The 20,899-nt window shown below is 42.0% G+C and overlaps 1 protein-coding gene across 1 annotated transcript; it reads right to left on the reverse strand.

Moving 5' to 3' along the window:
* Positions 1–555: 555 nt before the first annotated feature.
* PLAC8L1 (PLAC8 like 1) lies at positions 556–19,983 on the reverse strand. Its single transcript, XM_042906134.1, has 4 exons — positions 19,780–19,983; positions 14,667–14,800; positions 1,949–2,085; positions 556–816 (listed from the first exon to the last, which is right to left on the reverse strand). Exons 1-4 carry the CDS (start codon positions 19,902–19,904, stop codon positions 676–678), a joined length of 537 nt encoding a protein of 178 aa, XP_042762068.1. The 5' UTR covers positions 19,905–19,983; the 3' UTR covers positions 556–675.
* Between the last annotated feature and the right edge of the window lie 916 nt (positions 19,984–20,899).

The raw sequence follows: 20,899 nt of genomic DNA on the forward strand, positions 1-20,899 counted from the left end.
CTCTGTTTTTACCTTATTTTTCCTTCCGTTTTCTATGATTATCTATTGAGTTTCTCAAATATCACATATGAGTAAAATCAAACACATCTTTTTTGGGGGGGGGGGTTGCGGATGGGGCAGACACAATTCAGTTGCCCACCTAAAACTTCAAGCCTGAGGCCGAAGATCTGCCGGTGGTGGGGAGGCGTTCAAGAGCAGCAACAACCTGAGACGGTCTCCTTTGCACCGTGGGGACTGAAGGGGTCAGGACAAGGGAGAGACAATGCTTCTCTGCTTTAGTGACAGCGTCCAGTCCGGGTGCTAAGATTAACCATCTCCTGCCCCACTGCTGGTGCTCTGGGAACAGGGGGTGAGCAAAAGAAAGCTTCCCGTGAAAGGATGGTAGAAGGAAGACCGGGGGGAAATGCCACCTTCTCAAACTCCAGGCGGGTGTGGAAGGCATAGACTCACCTCTGGAAGTTGCCTTATGTGGTGAGGCTGGAAGAGCAAATCCAGACAAATGACAGAGAGACTTCCCCAGAGGTGTGTGTAAAGAGAGAACAACAGGAAAGACAGTAGGGGAGAAATCCTTTATTTTCATATTACGTCAGTGAAAAGAACTCTCTCTTCTAAGAGGGGTTTGAGAGGAGGGCGGGGGTCGGGGCGGTGGTGAGGAGGAAGAGTTTTCTGGCTCTGTCAGATAAAGTTGTCCTTGGTTGACGGAGCTGCACAGATTTCATAGAGTTGGGAGGCCCTCACCTTGAGTTCCCGGGCCACCTGACAGATGGAAAAGGGCCAACAGCAGTGCACCGCCAGCCAGTCCTCACACAGTGTGCCCTAGGGCGAGACCCAGGTCTCCGTTGTGGCCCAACCACACAGACTCATGACCATTACCCAGGGGCCTCTACGATATTTCCTGAAGGCCTAGCCCATCCATGGCTTCCAAGATCCACCAAGTCAATACCCTAAATCCATGCCCAGGGACACTGACCCACCAGGATACCCAAGTGCCAAGCAGCTCAACCGCTTATCCATCCTTGCACTTCAGAGACCGGTCCTTACTTAGGGCTTCTGATATAGACTTCATACTGGAAGCCACTGGTTTCTCTGTCCATGTCATTTTTTTTTTTTCTGTTAGGACTTAATATGTATAATTATTTATTTCTTTGGAGTGGGTAATAAGTACATATGGTTCAAAATTCTCACAGTAAGAAGGCACAGGAAGTAAAAAGAACATCCTCCTCCACAGCTGTCCCCAGCCACCCAGTGAACTTGCCTGGGGGTAACTTTTGTTGGCAGGTTTTTATATGCACTTCCACAAAAATTCAGTGTCTACACAAGTATATATAGAGTCCTTTTATGTAAATAGTTGCGTACTTCTGTGCCTTGTACTTTTTTTTTCACTTCAAAATATATTTTAGGGATCATTCCACATGAATATATAAGGAGATGTCTTTTTTATCTTTAACTGTCCACATCTTGGTAGGTCTGATCTGTCTGGGCTCAGTCTCTCACTGTGCCTCAGTCTCAGCTGCCCTGGAAATTGATGGACTCTGAAGCATCCCCCAGGAACCCCCAAAGCGAATTCTGCATATGCCACATAGTCTTCATTTGAAGTCAGACCATCCCAAGTATATCCTCCAAATTTGGTGCAATTCTACCCATCACCTTCTCTTGATGCAGTAAGAGAAAGAGAAACAGAAGTAGCCCAGTGACTGGTAATCAGCATTATAATAGGTGCCACTTGAAGTACCCTTCATAATGTGGCATTTGGTTAACATACATCCTCGTAATGAATGAAATCAGAAATTTCTTCCCTTTCCTTTCCCAAAGTCTTCCACTAAGTGTGGTGTTTTTAAGCATCCTCATCCAGACCTTTTTTTTTTTTTTTTTTTGAAACTCGCAGGTTTGAAAGACATCCAGGTTCTTATAGAGATCCAAGTTCACATATACTTTCAAACACACTTACCCGTATTTTATGTCTCTCTCTGGTGCCAACTCTCAGTGCAAAGGTGGACCCAGGTAACAATGGCCAACAAAGGCACTCTCCGTGATGCCTGGCGATGTCACACTCGAGGCACATTGGACAAAACAGACCACAGAAACCTGTCAATAACCACATAAAAGAAAACCAAGGTTCTCAGATGTGCTCAGAGCAACTCCACATCTCAAAGAGCATTTACAACCCCGTGCCATCAATTTAATGCTACACTGCCTCCCTGCAATCAGGGACTGAGAATGAATAACCAATTGTCAAAACTCAGTGTATGAAAATTGCCATAACTGAGCCACATCAAAATTGTCTTCTTTTGTTAAACACTGGCAAAGCTGAACCTGATACAATTCTGTTAGCGTTCATGATGGTAATTGTTTTTTCCTGTCAAGAGAAAAGCATTAAATAATTTTTTACAGTTGAATTGTAGCTGTTGCTTCTATTATGTTCATCTATCTATTTTCAATATTTAAAATAGACCCAGTATACGATACTTTTGAATAACAGGCATCTTTTTCTGTCAATGTGATTGAAAGATCTTTTATGCTGCATGGATTCTGTCTGCTGTTCTCATCAGGACTGTATTCTATTTCTCAGGCCAGAAGGTTACTCTAATTTTTGCTAGTTTCATGGAGCCACCGACATCTGCCAGTTTTAATCTGTAAACTATTAGAGGCTTGGTTCCTTTAGCATCAACTGGAAACAGTCTCTCATTTATTCAGCCACTGATCTTTAACTCCTGATACTGTTTCCTACATATTCTGCATGAAACATCTGACACAGAGGTTCTGTTTTAAATATGTTTTGGGTCACAGACCCTTTTAAGAATATGATGATAACTGTGAAGTCACTCCTCAAGGGAAAAGAAGGATACCCAGGCATGCAAAATTGTGCATTCAGTTTTGTGGGGTCTAAGGATCTACTGAAAGCTATCAACAAACTGCAGGTTAAGAATCCCAGATATACAGTTAAGATGTTAAGTCATCCAACATCGCAAAAGAGGACGACCTTGAAGAATACAAATAATTAGGACTATGAAACAGCAAAAAATAGCAGCAATAATAACAAATAATTAAATACCAAAAAGCTAGTCATAACCTTTAAAGCATGTATGTAATAAATGTTATTCAGACATAATTTATACACAAGAAAATGCACAGGAGCACTTGGGTGGCTCAGTCCGTTAAGTATCTGACTCTTGGTTTCAGCTCAGATCGTGATCTGATCATGATCAGATCATGTGGATTCGAACCCTGCATCAGGCTCTATGGTGACAACATGGAGCCTGCTTGGAATTCTTTCCCTGTCTCTCTGTTCCACCACAGCTCACACATCTGCGTGCTCTTCTCTCTCTCTCTCTCTCAAAATAAATAAATAATTTTTAAAAAAAAATCAGAGGGCCCCACTGAGCACTGACCCCTGGCATGAACAGCCCAGAGGACAGATGGCCCAGTAAACTTACTGTGAGTTCACAGTAGTCACATTGTATGCAACCCTGAATTAGGAGACTTGGAAATCAATGGCACATTAAAAAAAAATCAATCAAATCTCATTTTATGCATGGATTATAAAATAGTGTAAATGCCTGCAAATAAAAAATTAATCAAAATTGTATAATTATAAAGCTGGCAAACTAAGTGAATAATAAATTGTGTTTACACAATTGCCCAAGCTGTACCACTTTAATTGGAAAAGAGAAATGCCCACCATCCTCAGTAAATATATTGTAAAGAAGCTCTTTTGTCCATTGGAATTCCTATACCTTATCTTTGTGACTATTAAGTCTTTTTAAAAAATACATGCTGTTATTTTTCTTTTTAATCCTTTCCATCATATAACCATGTTGTCTAAGTGTTCATTAGGGTGCAGTACTCGATGCTGAAGGCAACACAACAAAACACACATCCAATTACCTCGGTACACAAGACAGATATGATCAAAAACAATATGAAAGCCAAATTCTTATTATGTAATAGCTAATATTAGACCTCACCATGTGCCACACCTTGCTAAAAATACTTTGCATTCATTAACTCACTTAATACTCACAATAATCCTATAATATAGATACTTATTATATCCATTTTAATGGATAAGCAAACTGATGGCAAGAGGACTTAAGTAATTCACCCAAGCAGTTTAATATTCACAAATCAATCAATATTATATACCACATTAATAAAAGCAAGGATTAGAACCATATAATCCTGTCAATAGATGCAGAAAAAGCATTTGACAAAATACAGCATCCATTCTTGATAAAAACCCTCAGCAAAGTAAGGAAAGATAGAACATACGTCAACATCATAAAGGCCATATATGAAAGACCCACAGCTAATATCATCCTCAATGGGGAAAAACTGAGAGCCTTTCCCCTATGTTCAGGAACAAGACAAGGATGTCCACTCTCACCATTACTACTTAACATCATACTGGAAGTCTTAGCCTCAGCAATCAAACCAAAAGAAATAAAAGGCATCTAAATTGGCAAGGAAGAAGTGACACTTTCACTATTTGCAGATGATATATTACTGTATGTAGAACACCTGAAAGACTTCACCAAAAAATTGCTCGAACTAATATGTGAATTCAGCAAAGTCACAGGATATAAAAATCGACATATAGAAATCAGTTGCATTTCTATACACCAATAATGAAGCAGCAGAAAGATAAATCAAGGAATTGATCCCATTTACAATTGCACCAAAAACCGTAAGATACCTAGGAATAAACCTAACCAAAGAGATGAAAGATCTGTACTCTGAAAACTATAAACACTTATGAAAGAACATGAAGAGGACATAAAGAAATGGAAAAACATCCCATGCTCATGGATTGGAAGAATAAACGCTGTTAAAATGTGTATACTACCAAAGCCATCTACACATTCAATGCAATCTCTATCAAAATACCACCAGCACTTTTCACAGAGCTAGACCAAACAATCCTAAAATTTGTATGGAACAACAAAAGACCCTAAATAGCTGAAGCAATCCTGAAAAAGAAAAGTAAAACTGGATACATCATGATTCTAGACTTCAAGCTATATTACAAAGCTGTAGTCATCAAGACAGTATGGTACGGGCACAAAAACCAACACATAGATTAGTGGAACAGGATAGAAAACCCAGAAATGGACTCATAGCTATATAGGATCAATTCATCTTCAACAAAGCAGGAAAGAAGGTCCAATGGGAAAAAGACAGTCTCTTCAACAAATGGTGTTGGGAAAACCGGACAGCAACATGCAGAAGAATGAAGCTGAACCACTGTCTTACACCATATTTAAAAATAAATTCAAAATGGATGAAAGACCTAAATGTGAGACAGAAAACCATCAAAATCCTAGAGGAGAACACAGGCAGAAACCTCTTTGACATCGGCCAGAGCAACTTCTTACTAGACATGTTGCCAGAGGCAAGGGAAACAAAAGTAAAAATGAACTATTGGGACTTAGTCAAGATAAAAAGTTTCTGCACAGCAAAAGAAACAATTAACAAAACTAAAAAGTAGCCTACGGGATGGGAGAAGATATTTGCAAATGATATAGCGGATACAGGGTTAGTATCCAAAATCTATAAAGAACTTAGGAAACTCAACACCCAAAAAAACAAATAATCCAGTGAAGAAATGGGCAGAGGACATGAACAGACACTTTTCCAAAGAAGACATCCAGATGGCTAATAGACACATAAAAAGATGTTCAACATCACCCATCATCAGGGAAATACAAATCAAAACCATGATGAGATACCACCTCCCACCTGTCAGATGGCTAAAATTAACAAGACAAGAAACAACAGGTGTTGGCAAAGATGCAGAGAGAGGGGAGACCTGTTGCACTGTTGGTGGGAAGGTACACTAGTGCAGTCACTCTGGAGAACCATGTGGAGCTTCCTCATCAAGTTTAAAATAGAACTACCTTATAATGCAGCAATTGCACTCCTATGTATTTACCCAAAGGATACAAAAGTACAGATTCAAAGGGGTACATGCATCCCAATGTTTATAGCAGCATTATCAACAATGGCCAAAGTATGGAAAGAACCCAAATTTCCATCAGCTTATGAATTGATAAGATGTGGTTTATATACACACATACATACACACACACACACACACACACACACACACACACACACACACAATGGAATAGTATTCGGCCATCAAAAAGAATGAAATCTTGCCATTTGCAACAATGTGGATGGAGCTAGAGTGTATTATGCTAAGCAAAATAATTTAGTCAGGGAAAGACAAATACCATATGATTTCACTCATATGTGGAATTTAAGAAACAAAATACTGTAAGAGACTCCTAATGATAGAGGACAAACTAGGGTTGATGGAGGGAGGTGGATGAGGGAGGGGCTAGATGGCTGATAGGCATTAAAGAAGGCACTTGTTGGGATGAGCACTGGGTGTTGTAAGTGATGAATCACTGAACTCTACTCCTGAAACCAATATTGCACTCTATGTTAACTAACTAGAATTTAAATAAAAATTTGAAAAGAAAAAAAAGTAATTCACCCAAGTCCATACATTTATTAGGAATAGACAGGGATACCTGGGTGGTACAGTCTGTTAAGCATCCAGCTCTGGATTTTGGCTCAGGTCATGATATCACGGGGTCATGATCTCACGGTTCGTGAGATCGAGCACCGCACTGGGCTCCGTGCTGTCAGCACAGAACCTGCTTAGGATTCACTCTCTTCCTTTCTCTATACTCATTCCTTGCCCGTGCTCTCTCCCTCCCTCTCTCTGTCAAAATAAATAAATAAACTTCAAAAAAAAGGGAAAGAGCACATGCCTGATTTGAACTCAGGCAGTCTGGCCCCAAAGTTTTAACCACTACACATAACACCACATGTCCTCATGTTTTGTGTACATAGTTTGCCACAGTACTTGTTGCTCCAAGACAGAATCCTTACTACCACTACTTTGTATTTATTCCTGGGCAACACTCTTACACCATGCAACTTTAGGAAACTTCCTTCTTGTCAGATGTTACTGCTCCAGTGTGATGGAGTGAGCAGGACACACACTCTTGGCTCACACCTCGAGGTGGGAAGATGGAACCCTGTCCCATAGAGTCTGTAGGAGAAAATTTTGCAACATACATCACAGGCCAAGGGTGAGTATCCAGAACATGCAAAGAACTCCTACCCATCAATAGATAAAGAACTAAACAAAGAAGAAGAAGAAGAAGAAGAAGAAGAAGAAGAAGAAGAAGAAGAAGAAGAAAGCAAGAAAGCAAGAAAGAAAGAGGGAGAAAGGAAGGGAGAAAGGAAGGAAGAAAATGGGCACAGGACATGAGCAAGTAATTCACCAAAGAGGAAACACAAACAGCCAATAACAAGACACGAAAAGCTACTCATTGTTGGTAGTAATCAATGAAATGCATGTTAAGACAGATTGGAAACCCATAAGCATGCCAAATGTTTCTAAATTTGTAAATTGTTGAGAACCATAGAGAACAGGGACCCTCTGGAAGCAGGAATGGGCACAATCACTTTGGAAGGCAATTGGGTGAAACTAGTAAAATTTTAAGCACTCTAGGATCTTGTAATTCTACTTAGGGGTATCTACCCTAGAGTAATGTTTACACGTGCACACAAAGAGGGAACACAGGGATGTCCACTGCAGCATTATCTGCAGCTTGAAATTTAAAACTTAAATGTGCACTAATAGATGAGAGTGTAAATAGGCCATGATGGTATAAATCCTACTATGGAATAATTAAGAGTTCAGGGGAAGATTCAGAACCAACAGAGTTAAATCTCTAAGACATATTTTGAGTTAAGAAAAATAAAAGTGGGGGTACCTGGATGGCTTAGTCGGTTGAGCCGACTTTGGCCCAGGTCATGATCTCACAGTTCGTGGGTTCAAGCCCTGCATCAGGCTCTGTGCTGACACCTCAGAGCCTGGAATCTCCTCGGATTCTGTGTCTCCCTCTCTCTCTGTCCCTCCCCCACTCACGCTCTGTCTCTGTCTCAAAAATAAATAAAAATAAAATAAAAATTTTAAAAATCAAAGTTCATTATGATATGTACAGCATAATACCATTGATGCTTTGTTTAAAGAGTTACAAAACAATAGTATATACTACTCATGGATACATATATAAATAGAGAAAAATATCTGGAAGGAAACCCTCCAAACTGATTTAATAAAAAAGAGGAGACATGGTTTCCTGTTCTGTAATGTTCCATTTTTTTTTATAAGGTGAACACACTCACGTGTTGTGTATATACATATATGTAAAGATGTATTGTTTTATATATATGTATTGTTTAAAGGAGCTCAGGCTCGGGGCGCCTGGGTGGCACAGTCGGTTAAGCGTCCGACTTCAGCCAGGTCACGATCTCGCGGTCCGTGAGTTCGAGCCCCGCGTCAGGCTCTGGGCTGATGGCTCGGAGCCTGGAGCCTGTTTCCGATTCTGTGTCTCCCTCTCTCTCTGCCCCTCCCCTGTTCATGCTCTGTCTCTCTCTGTCCCAAAAATAAATAAAAAACGTTGAAAAAAAATAAAGGAGCTCAGGCTCAAAAGGGGATTTGAACCATAAATTTGGCCTCTTCTTCTTATGTTACACCCAAAGGCCTGGTAGTTATGTAAGTACCCACAGCTTAAATGTTCCTGGCTTGTCCTCCTAGATGGGCTCCACCCTCATGCACGAAATGTGGTTCATTATTCACCCTCCTAACTCACAGGGGAGGCAAGATAAAAAGAAAAAGCCTACACAAAACCGGAGTGCGGAGCCACAGAGAGCAAAGGTAGGGAAGGTGGGAGGAAGTTGCAGCGAAGCAATAGTTCAGATCAATTATTACAAAAAGTCAGAACCATCTAACAGTAAGAGATGCTCAAAAAAGAAATGGGGCACACTCATACAATGTGGGCGGGAGTGTACATTAGTACAACTTCCAAATGGAGACTCAGTTGGCAGCAACTATCAAGATTTAAAATGGTACATACTATTTGGCCAGCAGGTTTATTCCTCAGCAATTATCCAACAGGTAAACTCACACACATGCAAAAGTGACATCTGTACGAAGACATTCACGGAGCATTGGTGTGAATAGCAAAAAGTCTGGAGTCCCCATGAAGGTGCACCAATGGGGATTTCTGGATAAATAAATCATGGTACATTCATACAAGGGAATCTATGCAGCAATTTAAAATATTAGCTCCAGAAGTGCCTATACGGTCTGATACCCTGGATATACCGTTAAATTGAAAACAAAGGTGCAGAACGGTGTGTGTTTACAATTCTACTATTTGTGGAAATTATACACAGACACATTCAGCAAAACTTCTGGAAGGACAGATACCAAAATATTAACAATGATTATCTCTGACAGCTGGGATTACAGGATCCTGCTTTTTTCATTTATAAGCCTTGTGTGTTTTCCTTTTTTATGATGAGTACATGATAGCTTTATAACAAAAAGATTAATCTATTTTCATTTAAAACTATTTTATATCTTTACAAGCATATAGACTCTACCTGGCCTCAAGTAAGAGCAGGTGCCTCCGGTGGAAACTGGGTGGACAGATGGCAAATATATCAAAGGCATAGGTACTTTTGAATTTTGCATCATGTGCAGGCAAACCTATTCAAAATCTTCTCTTTTTTTTTTTTTCTCCTTTCTTTTCTTTTTTTCTTTCAAAACACTGAGTTGGCTCCAAAGGAGAGAAGCCCTCCTTCCTGGAAATGTTCAGAAAGCCAAACTTGTCAGGTTCTTCTCGCCAGGCATAATGCAGAGGATATTTAACCAAGCAGGTGAGGGGCCAGACCAGCTGACTCCAACAGCCCTTCCAACTCAGAGGATTTATTATACTTTCAATGAAGGGCAAGAAAGAAAGAATTGAGAATACAGGTTAAGATTCATTCATTGATGGAATGTCCGGGAAATAGTTCTTCGTGCCTCCTGTGGGCCAGGTGCTCTGCTGGGCACCGGAGTGGTAAGCAAGACAACAGTGATCCCTGCCTTCAGGGAGTGTATGGTTTACCCAAGATACAGTTCAGGGACACAAATCCCAGGCTGAAGGCTTTTCAATGCCTTTTCCTCTTCTAGGGCACAAAAAATCCTGGCCCTCTTCATTCTCCCCATCTTGGGCATCTGATGGTTACCAGTCACACCAAGTTCTTTACCCCCTGGTGCTTATGGTGCCCTCCACAGGGAGGTTGCCTGAGTAGCTGCTTTCTTCCCATCTTTCAGGAATCAGCTTAAGTCAGTTCCTCGAAGAGGCCATCCTTGACCCCACTCCGCTATGGATTCCTTCCACAGCACCCTATTTATTTCCTTCATGGCACTTATCACAACTGCCATGCTTTTATTTATTGATTTACATGCTTATTGTCTATCTGCAAAACCATCTCTGTCTTATTCACTATTACGTCTGTAACATCCACCATCTGTCTGCACGCAGGTAGGAGCTCAGTAAACAGGGGTTGAATGACAAACCAATGTTGATTACACCTTCAATATAAACCTTCTCTGGGGCAACATCACAAACATTCCCAACGCTGGGACACTTCACCTTCTACTCACAATGCCATTTAGCAGCCATGCATTCCCCCTCAACTTTATCTTCACAGCTGAGCTTTCAGAAACCCCATCTTCAAGAACGCAGAAGCACCCATTTGCCAATCGCAGCGCACTGTGAATTCACATAAAAGCACCAAGGTGGGGAGAGAGAGGCCATTTAAAAAAAAAAAGTAATTGCAATAAAATGAAGAAGCAAAATGTCAAAAAGAAATGGAAATCGTTGCTGTTCATAATGTACCCTTTGTCTAATGGAGGACAAATTGTAGCAATAATTCTCAAAATTCAATGGAAAACTGTCCCAGGATGGGAATCTGGCATGGACAAGTTCATGGAAAGCAGCTCTCCTTTTTGTTCCCAAGTTTGTTAACTATTTTCACAGTGGTTTGCTCGAATCGGAATTCTGTGGATAAAGCAGCCCTTTTTAACAACGAAGAAAAGAAACCCGGGATGCATAGCCCTCTTACTCCACCCATGTCCTGGGAATCACAGTGCAGTGTACGAGGGTGGAAAGTGATATTATCTTTAAGTTTTCTTCTGAGACAGTCAGATTAGAGACACACTGCGCAGTCATAAAATGGAGGCCCATCCAGGTTACAACAATTGGAACATAGAACATTCGAGAGCACCTTGTACTGTATATCCTGGGCCTCTTCTCTACGGATCATGCCAAAATGTAAAGAATATTCTATTTCTCCGCATTTTCTCCCTTCTCACCTTGCCCCCAGAAAGGGCTCTCAAACGAACAGGCTAGGACTCCTCAGGAGATCTAGTGCAGTTGGTTGGAACATTAATGAGTATGGAGAACAGAGCTAAGCAGTGAAGCAACATTTAAGGCAGAGGGGATGGTGAGGATGGTCATTGCTTTAGCCAAGTTTTTAGGTGCCCTTGGGATTGAGTACAAATCATGGTGCAGCAGCCAGTTGAAGTCTCCTGACTCTACTCTTTGCTCCCAAAACGGCAGAGAATAGTAACAATTTACAGGAACGATAATATTAACACCTTAGATTCACTAAGTTCATTGGGTATTTGTTGGGCATTTCCTGTTAACAGTACCCCGACAATAATTTTGGGAAATTATCCCTTCATTACTGTGGGCAATACTGATGGGACTGCCCTTCCAAATGACCTAAGCCCGGCAAATTCCACTCCATCTGATCCATCAATTCTCAGACAGGAAATTTTTGTCCCTTTTATTCTCAAAGGGATCAAAATGTTTGGAATTAACCAGACAGTCGGCTAGCTCCTGATAATGCAGGTTGTCTGTTCTGAGCTTAGTTTTTAGTTGATTTTTTTATTTTGTGAGCTACCCAACGCCTTCTAATGAAGTCCAATGTTTGTGTATTAGTTTCCTAGCACTGCCATCACAAAATACCACAAACGGGGCCTCTTTAAGAGATAGAAATTATTCTCTCATAAACTGATGGTTACTAGAGAAGGGGTGAGTGGGGGGATGAGTAAACTAGGTGATGGGGATTAAGGAATGCACTTGTGATGAGCACTGGGTGATGTATGGAATTGTTAGATCACTATATGATACACATGAAACTAATATTAAACTGTATGTTAACTCACTGGAATTTAAATAAAAATTTTAAAAAGAAATTATCCTCCAGGTGCCTGGGTGGCTCGGTCGGTTAATCGTCTGACTTTGGCTCAGGTCGTGATCTCGTGGTCCATGAGTTCAAGCTCCACGTCGGGCTCTGTGCTGACAGCTCGGAGCCTGGAGCCTGCTTCGGATTCTGTGTCAACCTCTCTCTCTGCCTCTCCCCTGCTCATGCTCTGTCTCTCTCTTTCAAAAATAAATAAACATTAAAAAAAATTTTTTTAACTATTCTCACTGGAGAATTCTGGAGGCTGGAAGTATGAAATCAAGGTGTTAGCAGGATTAATTCTTTCCAGAAGTTCCTCCTCCAGGAGGAAGAGTCTGGTCCATGCCTCTCTCCAAGCTTTTGGTGATGCTAGCAATCTTTGGCATTCTTTGGCTTGGGGATGCATTATCCCAATCTCTGCCTCTGTTCTTCCCCTGGCTTTCTCTTCTGAGTGTTTGTGTCCAAATTTCCTGCTTCTTATGAGAACATCAGCCATTGGATTAGGTTCCACCCTAATCAACTATAACCTCTTTTTAACTAGACTACATTGCAGAGACTCTATTTCCAAATAAGGTCACATTCAGAAGCTGTAGGTAGACATGAATTTTGAAAGGACTATTCAAAGATACCATGTGACCCAAAAAACTCTGATTCAGTTAAGTTCCAAGGCAGTGTTTATAAGTTCCAGACATTATGTTTTAATCTTAACAACAACCCCTGAGGTAAGCACCTTTATTATCCTCACTTTAGAGGTGGCAAATTCCAGAGAATTTGTTCAAGGCCAAATAACCGGTAAGAGGCAGAGTTAAGATCTCTATCTGGCAAGGTCTATCTCATATAATCATGTTCTCCTCACCACTACAGTATATTTGAGGCTTTGTCCCACTAGAAAATGCACTGGTGGTCCCCCAACTACCACCTACAAGCTAGGAAAGGAAAATGGTCCACTTCCCAATTCAATGCTATGTCTCCACATGGCTATTCTGTCTTCTCTGTACCTCAGTACTGGGGGACAGCCAAAGTCAGAGTATCTGGAAGAGAACAAAGAAGAATGCTGAGAGAATCAGAGAATGGCTGCCATCATTATCTGGTCAGAAGTCCACACAGATAGCAGAGGCAGGAAGAAGCCTGCTGAGCTCTGGGTCAGATGGACAAAGGAACAGGATGGAGGGCAAGGTTTTGTACTGGGCAGTCTTTCCTCTGTGAGGCCCAGGCAGATGGTGAAGGGCTCAAGGCTGGATGACCAGAGCACCAAAACATGGTGGGAGAGCTTTGGTCTCAGCAAGACTCGGCTGAATAAGGATGTGGACCACGAAACGGCTGAGATCAATTGCTGATTGATCAACTCTGTGAGGCTTTAGAAACAAATTCAGACCTTCTCAGAAACCTGCAATGGGCACAGAAAGCCATATTCTTCCAAAATATTAGATCCAGGGTCTGTTGGATTTTCAACATTAGTAGCTAATGCTTATCCAACAAAGGGACCCCCCACACACACCTCACCCCAACATATACAAGAAAGACCCTGTGACCAAGTTGCTCCCTAGGGCAAAGGTAGGACCTGGAAGGGAATGCTGACATGTGGTACCAGAGACACATCAGAATGTCCTAAGATAAAAATGAAATCAATGTGCTTTGAACTTTCATTCCCAGAGGAAAATCACATAGCTGGTGGACAGTGTTATTGGTACATCTTTATAGCTGAACAAGCATATGAAAATATTTCAGTCAACAAAGGGGGCTTCTTTTGTGATTATTCTTGTTCTTATAAGAGTACCACACATTCCTCATAGAAATACTAGTAAGGGATAAGCAAAAAAAAGGAAATAAAAATGATTCATTAGCCTACCATCTGGAGACATGTCATAAACTTTTGTATTTGTATCCCGCCTGGCATTTTTCAAGTATGGCCCCCACCCTTCCACAAATGGTATTTACCATGCTTGGCTTTATAGTCTGCTTCTTAAACTTAAAAAATACCAAGACATCTTTCATCCCATTAAATGTCATTCTACGACATGACTTTTCATGGCTGTATAATAATTCCTTGTATGCATGCCCCCATCAAACATTTTAGGTTGTTCCAGACTGTTGCTGTGATATCCGATGCCGCAAAATTTAATGTTGCTAAATCTTTGCACATGGATTTATTTCCTTAGACTAAACGCCTAAAAATGTAATTACTGGGTCAAACACTATGTAACACTTGAGGTTCTTTTTATATGTATTGCTAAGCCATCCGGCAGGAAGGTTATACCAATTTAAACTCCCACCAGCAGCAGATGGGGGGGGGGGTGCCCACTAAGGCATCTTTGCCAACAGTGAATTTTGTCATTTAAAAAAAATCTCTGAAGTCACCACTGACTCTATAAAAGCATTCCCATCCCTGAAAAGCAGGATTTTTCCTGCCAATAAGTGCATATGAGTCACTACAAGATCAGTCCAGTTATTCTAAAAACATTATATTTCTGTCCTTGTGCCTGACGTAGCTTTTGCACCCATCTGATGCCTGGGGAAAGAAAATAGTAAAGAAGAACTCAAAATGAAAAGGAAAAACATACAAATTCTCTTGTCCCTGCAGACACTGAAGAGGCCAGTGCTCCAGTCTCCACCTGTTGGGACAATCGTGATTGTGGTCCTGCCGGTATCTCCCCGGACAGGCTGCTTTGTCACGGCCTGGGCTGGTGCATGGCTCCTGGAGAGTCAAAAATGATGATTAACTTGAAAACAAAGATAATGGTTCAGAAGGATAACCATTAAGCCAAGACAGAGTGATAAAGAAGGAGAAAGGGACCCAAGAATGCCAAGTGGTTCTTACTTCATAGCCCAAGCTCCTCACCATGTACTCCCCTCCTACTTCATCACTCCTTCTCCACTGACTGTGCCCTATCTCTGTTAATGGCATGATTATTCCAGATCCTGTCACTCCACCTTAATGCCCAGCCTATTTCCTCAGTGTTTCCTAATAGCTAAATTCACAATTTGGAACCAAGAGGCTTCAGTTCAAATCCCAGCATGCCACTTCCAGGAAAAGTGACCTTGGTGAAGTCGCTTAACCTGTTTCTGTTTGTCCAAATATGAGATAAAGAAAAATGACCTCATAGGGTTATTATGTCAAATGAAGGACATATAATTAGTTTGCTATGCCCAGAGAGTATGTAACAAGGTGACCTGAGTGAGGCTACATACACCCCAAGGGTTTTGAGCCTTTGTTGAAGAGATTAATAAGGAATCAGACATGGAAATCGGGACTAGGCTATGGAAGTTGAGCATGCAGTGTCATTTAAGTGAACAACCAAGACTTCAGAAGATGTCTTGAGGGGCGCCTGGGTGGCTCAGTCGGTTAAGTGTCTGACTCTTGATTTCAGCTCAAGTCTGATCAGGTTCAACTCAGGTTCGTGAGTTCAAGCCCCACATGCGGTTCTATGCCGACAGCGCGGAGCCTGGCTGGGATTCTCTCCCTCCCTCTCTCTCTGTCCCTCCCCGGCTTGCTCTCTCTCAAAATATATAAATAAACTTAAAAACAATTTTAATAAAATAAAAAGAAGATGTCTTGATATCAGAGTACTGTTAAGATTGTCCTACTGGGCCCACAAAGTACAATTTGGGTTCGTTTTCACTGAAGGGAATAGATATTCTACTCTGTCATTCTGAAGTAGGAAATATGGGCCCAGGGGATGGGCTTTATTTTTTTTTTAATATGAAATTTATTGTCAAATTGGTTTCCATACAACACCCAGTGCTCATCCCAACAGGTGGGGATGGGCTTTAAAAGTGAGGTGGAAAAACGTCTTTCTCTTTCTGGAGACAGTTTGACCTGAGCTCCTACCATAGGGATACCTGGGGCAAGCCCCACAGTGAAGGCTAAGTTGTACCTAGCCTTACGGAAGGGGCAGATGGAGAGGAGGGAGCCTGTACATGGTAGTAATTATTCTAGATTGTGCTTCCCTTTTGGCAAGCCTCATTAACAGTTTGTACCTGTCTCTGGTGTGCTGTGAAGAATTAAAGAGGCTGCCTCATCCTTGAGACAAAATAAACAAGAGACAGCAGAATTTCTTCCCATAACAGCTGTCGTTGCGGTACTAGTCACCAACGCTCAGCACCTGGGACCTAGGGCCTGGAGGCCAGAGTGGAACATTCCTGGGCACCCTTAAGGCAACACCCTCAGGGCATCTTGGAAACAGCAGAAGGGCCCTCTGAGAATCTCTAAACTGGGGCAATAAATGCAATGGGGGTGCACTGTTCTTGTTAAGATCTATATCTCTGTTTCATTCCACCAACGCTACCCACGTCCACACCTTCCCAAATCTGGTGTGCTTTTTAATAAGCACATGAGCTTGCTAAAAACACAAATGCCCAAGTCTCGCCCCAAGCCAACAGCACAGGTCTCCAGACATGAGGTACAGAAATCAGTACTCATAACAGAGTTGCCAGGCAATACCTATGCAGTCTTCCTGACACCATCCTGAAACCTGATACAGGTGGATATGGAGATCACTGATGATGACCGCGGGAACCTCTGAGTCTCCCACTAGGTGGGTGGTGATGTCAACGTAACAGAGATGGCAAGGAACACTGAATAGGAGGTAGGCTGGCGGGGAAGAGGACGGTTGGAACAGAGCCAGTCTTCAGGGCCCGTGAGACACGAGCTGGGAGAGGCATGAGAGCCTGGAAGAGAGCTTAAGGTCCGGAGCTCCCTGGCTAGGAGCCCCTTTATCCCTTAGGTATTTATAGGCAATGCTTAGAGCCTAACACACTTTCCAAGAGCCTGCAAAAGTATTTGAGACCTGGAAAAAAATAGTGGCTCCAAAATATAAAAACTACAAGACAGACCGCAAAATTAGCTAATGCTCAACTAAACACAAAAATCTAGCATTATGCCGATCTCATTAACCGTCAAATTTACAAACCCACAAATATTTCATTACACTGAGAAACAATTTAGAATTCTCATTTTGCAGAAAATCCCAAGTATGAATGATTACTAAGAAACAAGTGCCAATCATAAAATGAATTAATTACTGCTAGCCGAATAATTTCAGAAGTAATTATAAAAATCCTTTCACTTACTGGACAGTAAAAAAAAAAAAATGTGGATGTGGATATAACCAATGGTATGAGTTACATTTTAAAACATTTTAATGATGTGGGTTAGGGCCTGTGGTATATGAACTGTGTTCCCCCAAAGTCCTATGTTGAAGCCCTAGCCCCAGTGTGACTGTTTGGAGAAGGCTTTTAGGAGGTAATTAAGGTTCAGTGAGGAATAGGGGTAGGATCCTAGTCAGATAGAAGTGCCATGTCAAGAGTCCACGTTAAGTACCCAGCGAGAAGGATACAAGCCAGGTAGAGAGCCCTTCCCAGAAGCTGAGCTTGCTGGCACCTTACCCTTGGACTTCCTGCCTCCAGAACTGTGAGAAAATGCATCTCTGTCCACTAGACCACCCAGTCTATGGTATTGTGATATGGAAGCCCAAGCAGATTAAGACAACCATGAAGATTTCAAATTGGCCCCGAGGAAACCACCTTTATAGTTTATTATTACTTCCTCTGCCTCCGTGTGAGCTTCTTGGGGTCAGCAGGGACTTCCTGCTTCTCCATATAAGCCCAGAATCCAGCACACGACCTTGACACCTAAGGGCCATGTGGTTGGTTATTTGTTGAACCGGACCAAACTGAATGCTCATGTCTCTTTGAGTCCTCCTCAAATCTAGTTATAAATCATGTGATCTTAACTGTGTTTCCTTCTCTAGCAAATGTACAACTCTCAGGTGTTGAAAGAGGAAATAAAAGCAGAGACTGGCCTAAGAGCTCCCCGCATCCCTGTATACAGGCCAAGGCATTTATCTCTCAATGTGACGCTCACAACTTGGGGCTTCTGTCCATATACTGGGAGCTTCCAATTATCTCTGATATTAGTAAAGGAATTTCATAGGTCTGAGCCTCTGGATTAGATTTTTCCCTGAAACGAACCATTTACTGCTTTCAGCCCTAGAAAACAATTTCTGCTTCCATCTCAGCATTCTGTGTGTAACAGCTTTTATGATGGCAAGGAAGGCTGTCCTCTATTCCAAAACAAACAGCAAACAGAGCAAGCACCTTCTCTGTGGTGGGGGAAAAAAAGTTGTTTTTTGTGTGTTTGCCTAATTCTGAATTCAGCAAGTGTATTACTGAGTATCTTAATACCCTGAATCCTTGGTGATTTTAATATTAAAATGCTTGAATTGATATTCATTCACTAAAAAGTTGCAGCTCAAGATTATAGCTCATGTGTCATAATTAAAACAACAAGCATAGCTTCCCTTCACTGAGCACCTTCTATGTGCCAGGCACTTAGTAGGTCCTTTAAAAACTGAATAATTAATCAGGGGCTGCTACAAGTATCAGACTAAAGCACCTACTGTAGCTTCCTGCACATCTCTGAGCTCCACGCATATCCCGGGGAATCTTCGACTACCATTAAGAACAGGAAAGAGTTTGGAAACAGTAGATGAGGCCAATGGTCACAGAGCTTTGCTAGATCAGAGCAGCAGTCCATTTGCCATCAAATTGAGCAAGTTCTTTATTTAGTGGAAGAGGACAGGTTTTAGACCCAGGCACCCTAAAATTCAAATGTGGCTCAGCTGCTTTCTAGTTGTTTGACCTCGGAAAACACACCCTGCCAGAGCGCTCAGCTCTGGCCTCTCTTCCATAAAACTGGATTGAAAACATCCCACCTCCCCAGTTGCCTGGAGGATGAAACAAGATCAGGCACTTGGCACATAGTAGGCATGCAGTTGATGGCGGTTGTTGTTATTATTGTCACTTAGTGATCCTGCACTTAGCCGAGGGCATTCTGTACCCTTTTCTGAGAAACAAAGAACAGAGGGAAGAGAACTGGGGCAGTTTCCCAGGTGTCATGTGTGCTGCCCAAATACCTAAAACTTCAGCCACGGTGACCCATCATCCCAGTTTTCCCAGGATGGAGAACTTCCAGTGAGAACCTCAGGACAGTCCCAGGAGAACCAAGCAGTGTGGTCACCCTAAGAGACAGAAGCAGAGGGAGGCTTCATCTGGTGGAAGGCAGGACACTGACTCAAGTTATTCCAGTTCTCTGCTCCTACTGAAGGTGCACACGCTTCCCCCTTTCTGACCTCACTCTGTCCTTCTCCTCTTCTCGAAGCAGAGTGCATTCCCCAGGCCATGGCCCCACTTGCCTGGTGCTCCTGCCTGAGGGGGCTTTCCTGTCACTCTCTCTCTCCCTTGATGAAACTTGCAATTCTAAGGTTTCATTCCACCTTCCATTCAGGCCTCCTTGATTACTTCAAATTTAACTGAAGCCAAAGCCCTCGAGTTTTTATGTCAAAAGGGTAGAAATTACTAGCAGCCACCAGAAATAAAGTTTCACTTGGTCAGGGTTCAACATTGTAACTTAAGGGTAAAGAAACACTCTTTCACCCAAGCCAGCCCTTCTCTTTTCACTAGCCAAGCACGGACCGAAGGAACTCATCGGTTGTCCCTTTTCAAGTACCCATAGAAAAGGATAGCAACTACTTTCTTCTCAAGCCCAGTTTTCTTCCCTCTGGGTCCTTATAAGAAGAGACTGATTGTTAAAGAGATTGAGAGAGAGAGAGAGAGATTTGACATGCTACCCAAAGAGAAAAACCTAGAAGAAAAGGGTATCACCAAACTCTCTACCTCGTGTTGGAAATAAAATGTTGCTCATCTTCGGATGATCTGAGTGAAAGCAACAAAGGTGAGTGTATGTTGAGTAAGGAAACATCCTCAGGAAATCTAGAGAAGTAATTTCCAAACCAGTTCATAGTGGAGTGTTTTCCTGTCACCGGGATTAACCTTCTCCCCTTGACAATAGGCTGATTCCAAACGTAGACTTAATCCAAAGTGAAACATCCCTTCTAAAGAATGTTGCACTGATATTCTGGAACCTGAGGTCATAGCACTGTAACAATAGACATCTTATTTCTTTAAAGACAGGTACACATCTAAGTGGACACGTCCACGTTCAGGGTATTTAAAAGTCTCCGAAGTAAGCCTCTGAGACATGCCTCATGGAGGTGTGGACCCCAGCAATGCTGGGGAAATGTCCAGAGAGAAAAGAAAATAAGAAAAAAGTGCAGTTGAGGGAAAAGGTCTACAATCATAGTTCAGCGTTACATTAGAAAGACAACAGGAGGGAACTGCCAGCTCTGCTATATACCCTTCTCATCAAACCCATGGAGAATGACTGTTGCAGGTTCTGAATTTCAAAGCATTTAATAAGCAGGGTTGTGAGGCAAAGCCTATATAACACCTCCCGAATCAAGATGCTGCAGAGACAGCTTCCTACTCACCTTCACTCACTGAGTTCTGGGCAACTCTGTCTCCTGATCTGGAAGGATGCATCCTGCACGAAGGACAGCCGCGCTTCTTCTGCTAACCACTCCACTCTAAATGCTTAACACAGTGTCTGCAACATAATAAGCATTCAACAATTTGTTGAATAAATGTGTTATACATGAAAATTAAAGTTTGTAAGGATAGCAGAAATTAATGGGTGATTACTAGCTTTGCAAAAAAAGACTTACAATAAGGTTCCTTTAAATTTTTTTTTTAACGTTTATTTATTTTTGAGACAGAGAGAGACAGAGCATGAACGGGGGAGGGGCAGAGAGAGAGGGAGACACAGAACTGGAAGCAGGCTCCAGGCTCTGAGCCATCAGCCCAGAGCCCGACACGGGGCTCGAACCCACGGTCCGCGAGATCGTGACCTGACAACCATTGTATGTGTAAGCTGATTCCATATTTTATATTTAAAAAA

This window comes from Panthera leo, chromosome A1, assembly GCF_018350215.1.
Source record: "Panthera leo isolate Ple1 chromosome A1, P.leo_Ple1_pat1.1, whole genome shotgun sequence".
Classification (NCBI taxonomy): Eukaryota; Metazoa; Chordata; class Mammalia; order Carnivora; family Felidae; genus Panthera; species Panthera leo.

Coding starts and splice junctions, on each gene's coding strand:
- PLAC8L1 (XM_042906134.1), bottom strand. CDS start 19,904: ATGAACTGGTTTGGAAATTACTTCTCTAGATTTCCTGAGGATGTTTCC. Junction 2,086..14,666: donor CTGCAGGGACAAGAGAATTT/GTATGTTTTTCC, acceptor GGTTATTGACAG/GTTTCTGTGGTCTGTTTTGT. Junction 817..1,948: donor GAGAGAGACATAAAATACGG/GTAAGTGTGTTT, acceptor GTCTCGCCCTAG/GGCACACTGTGTGAGGACTG.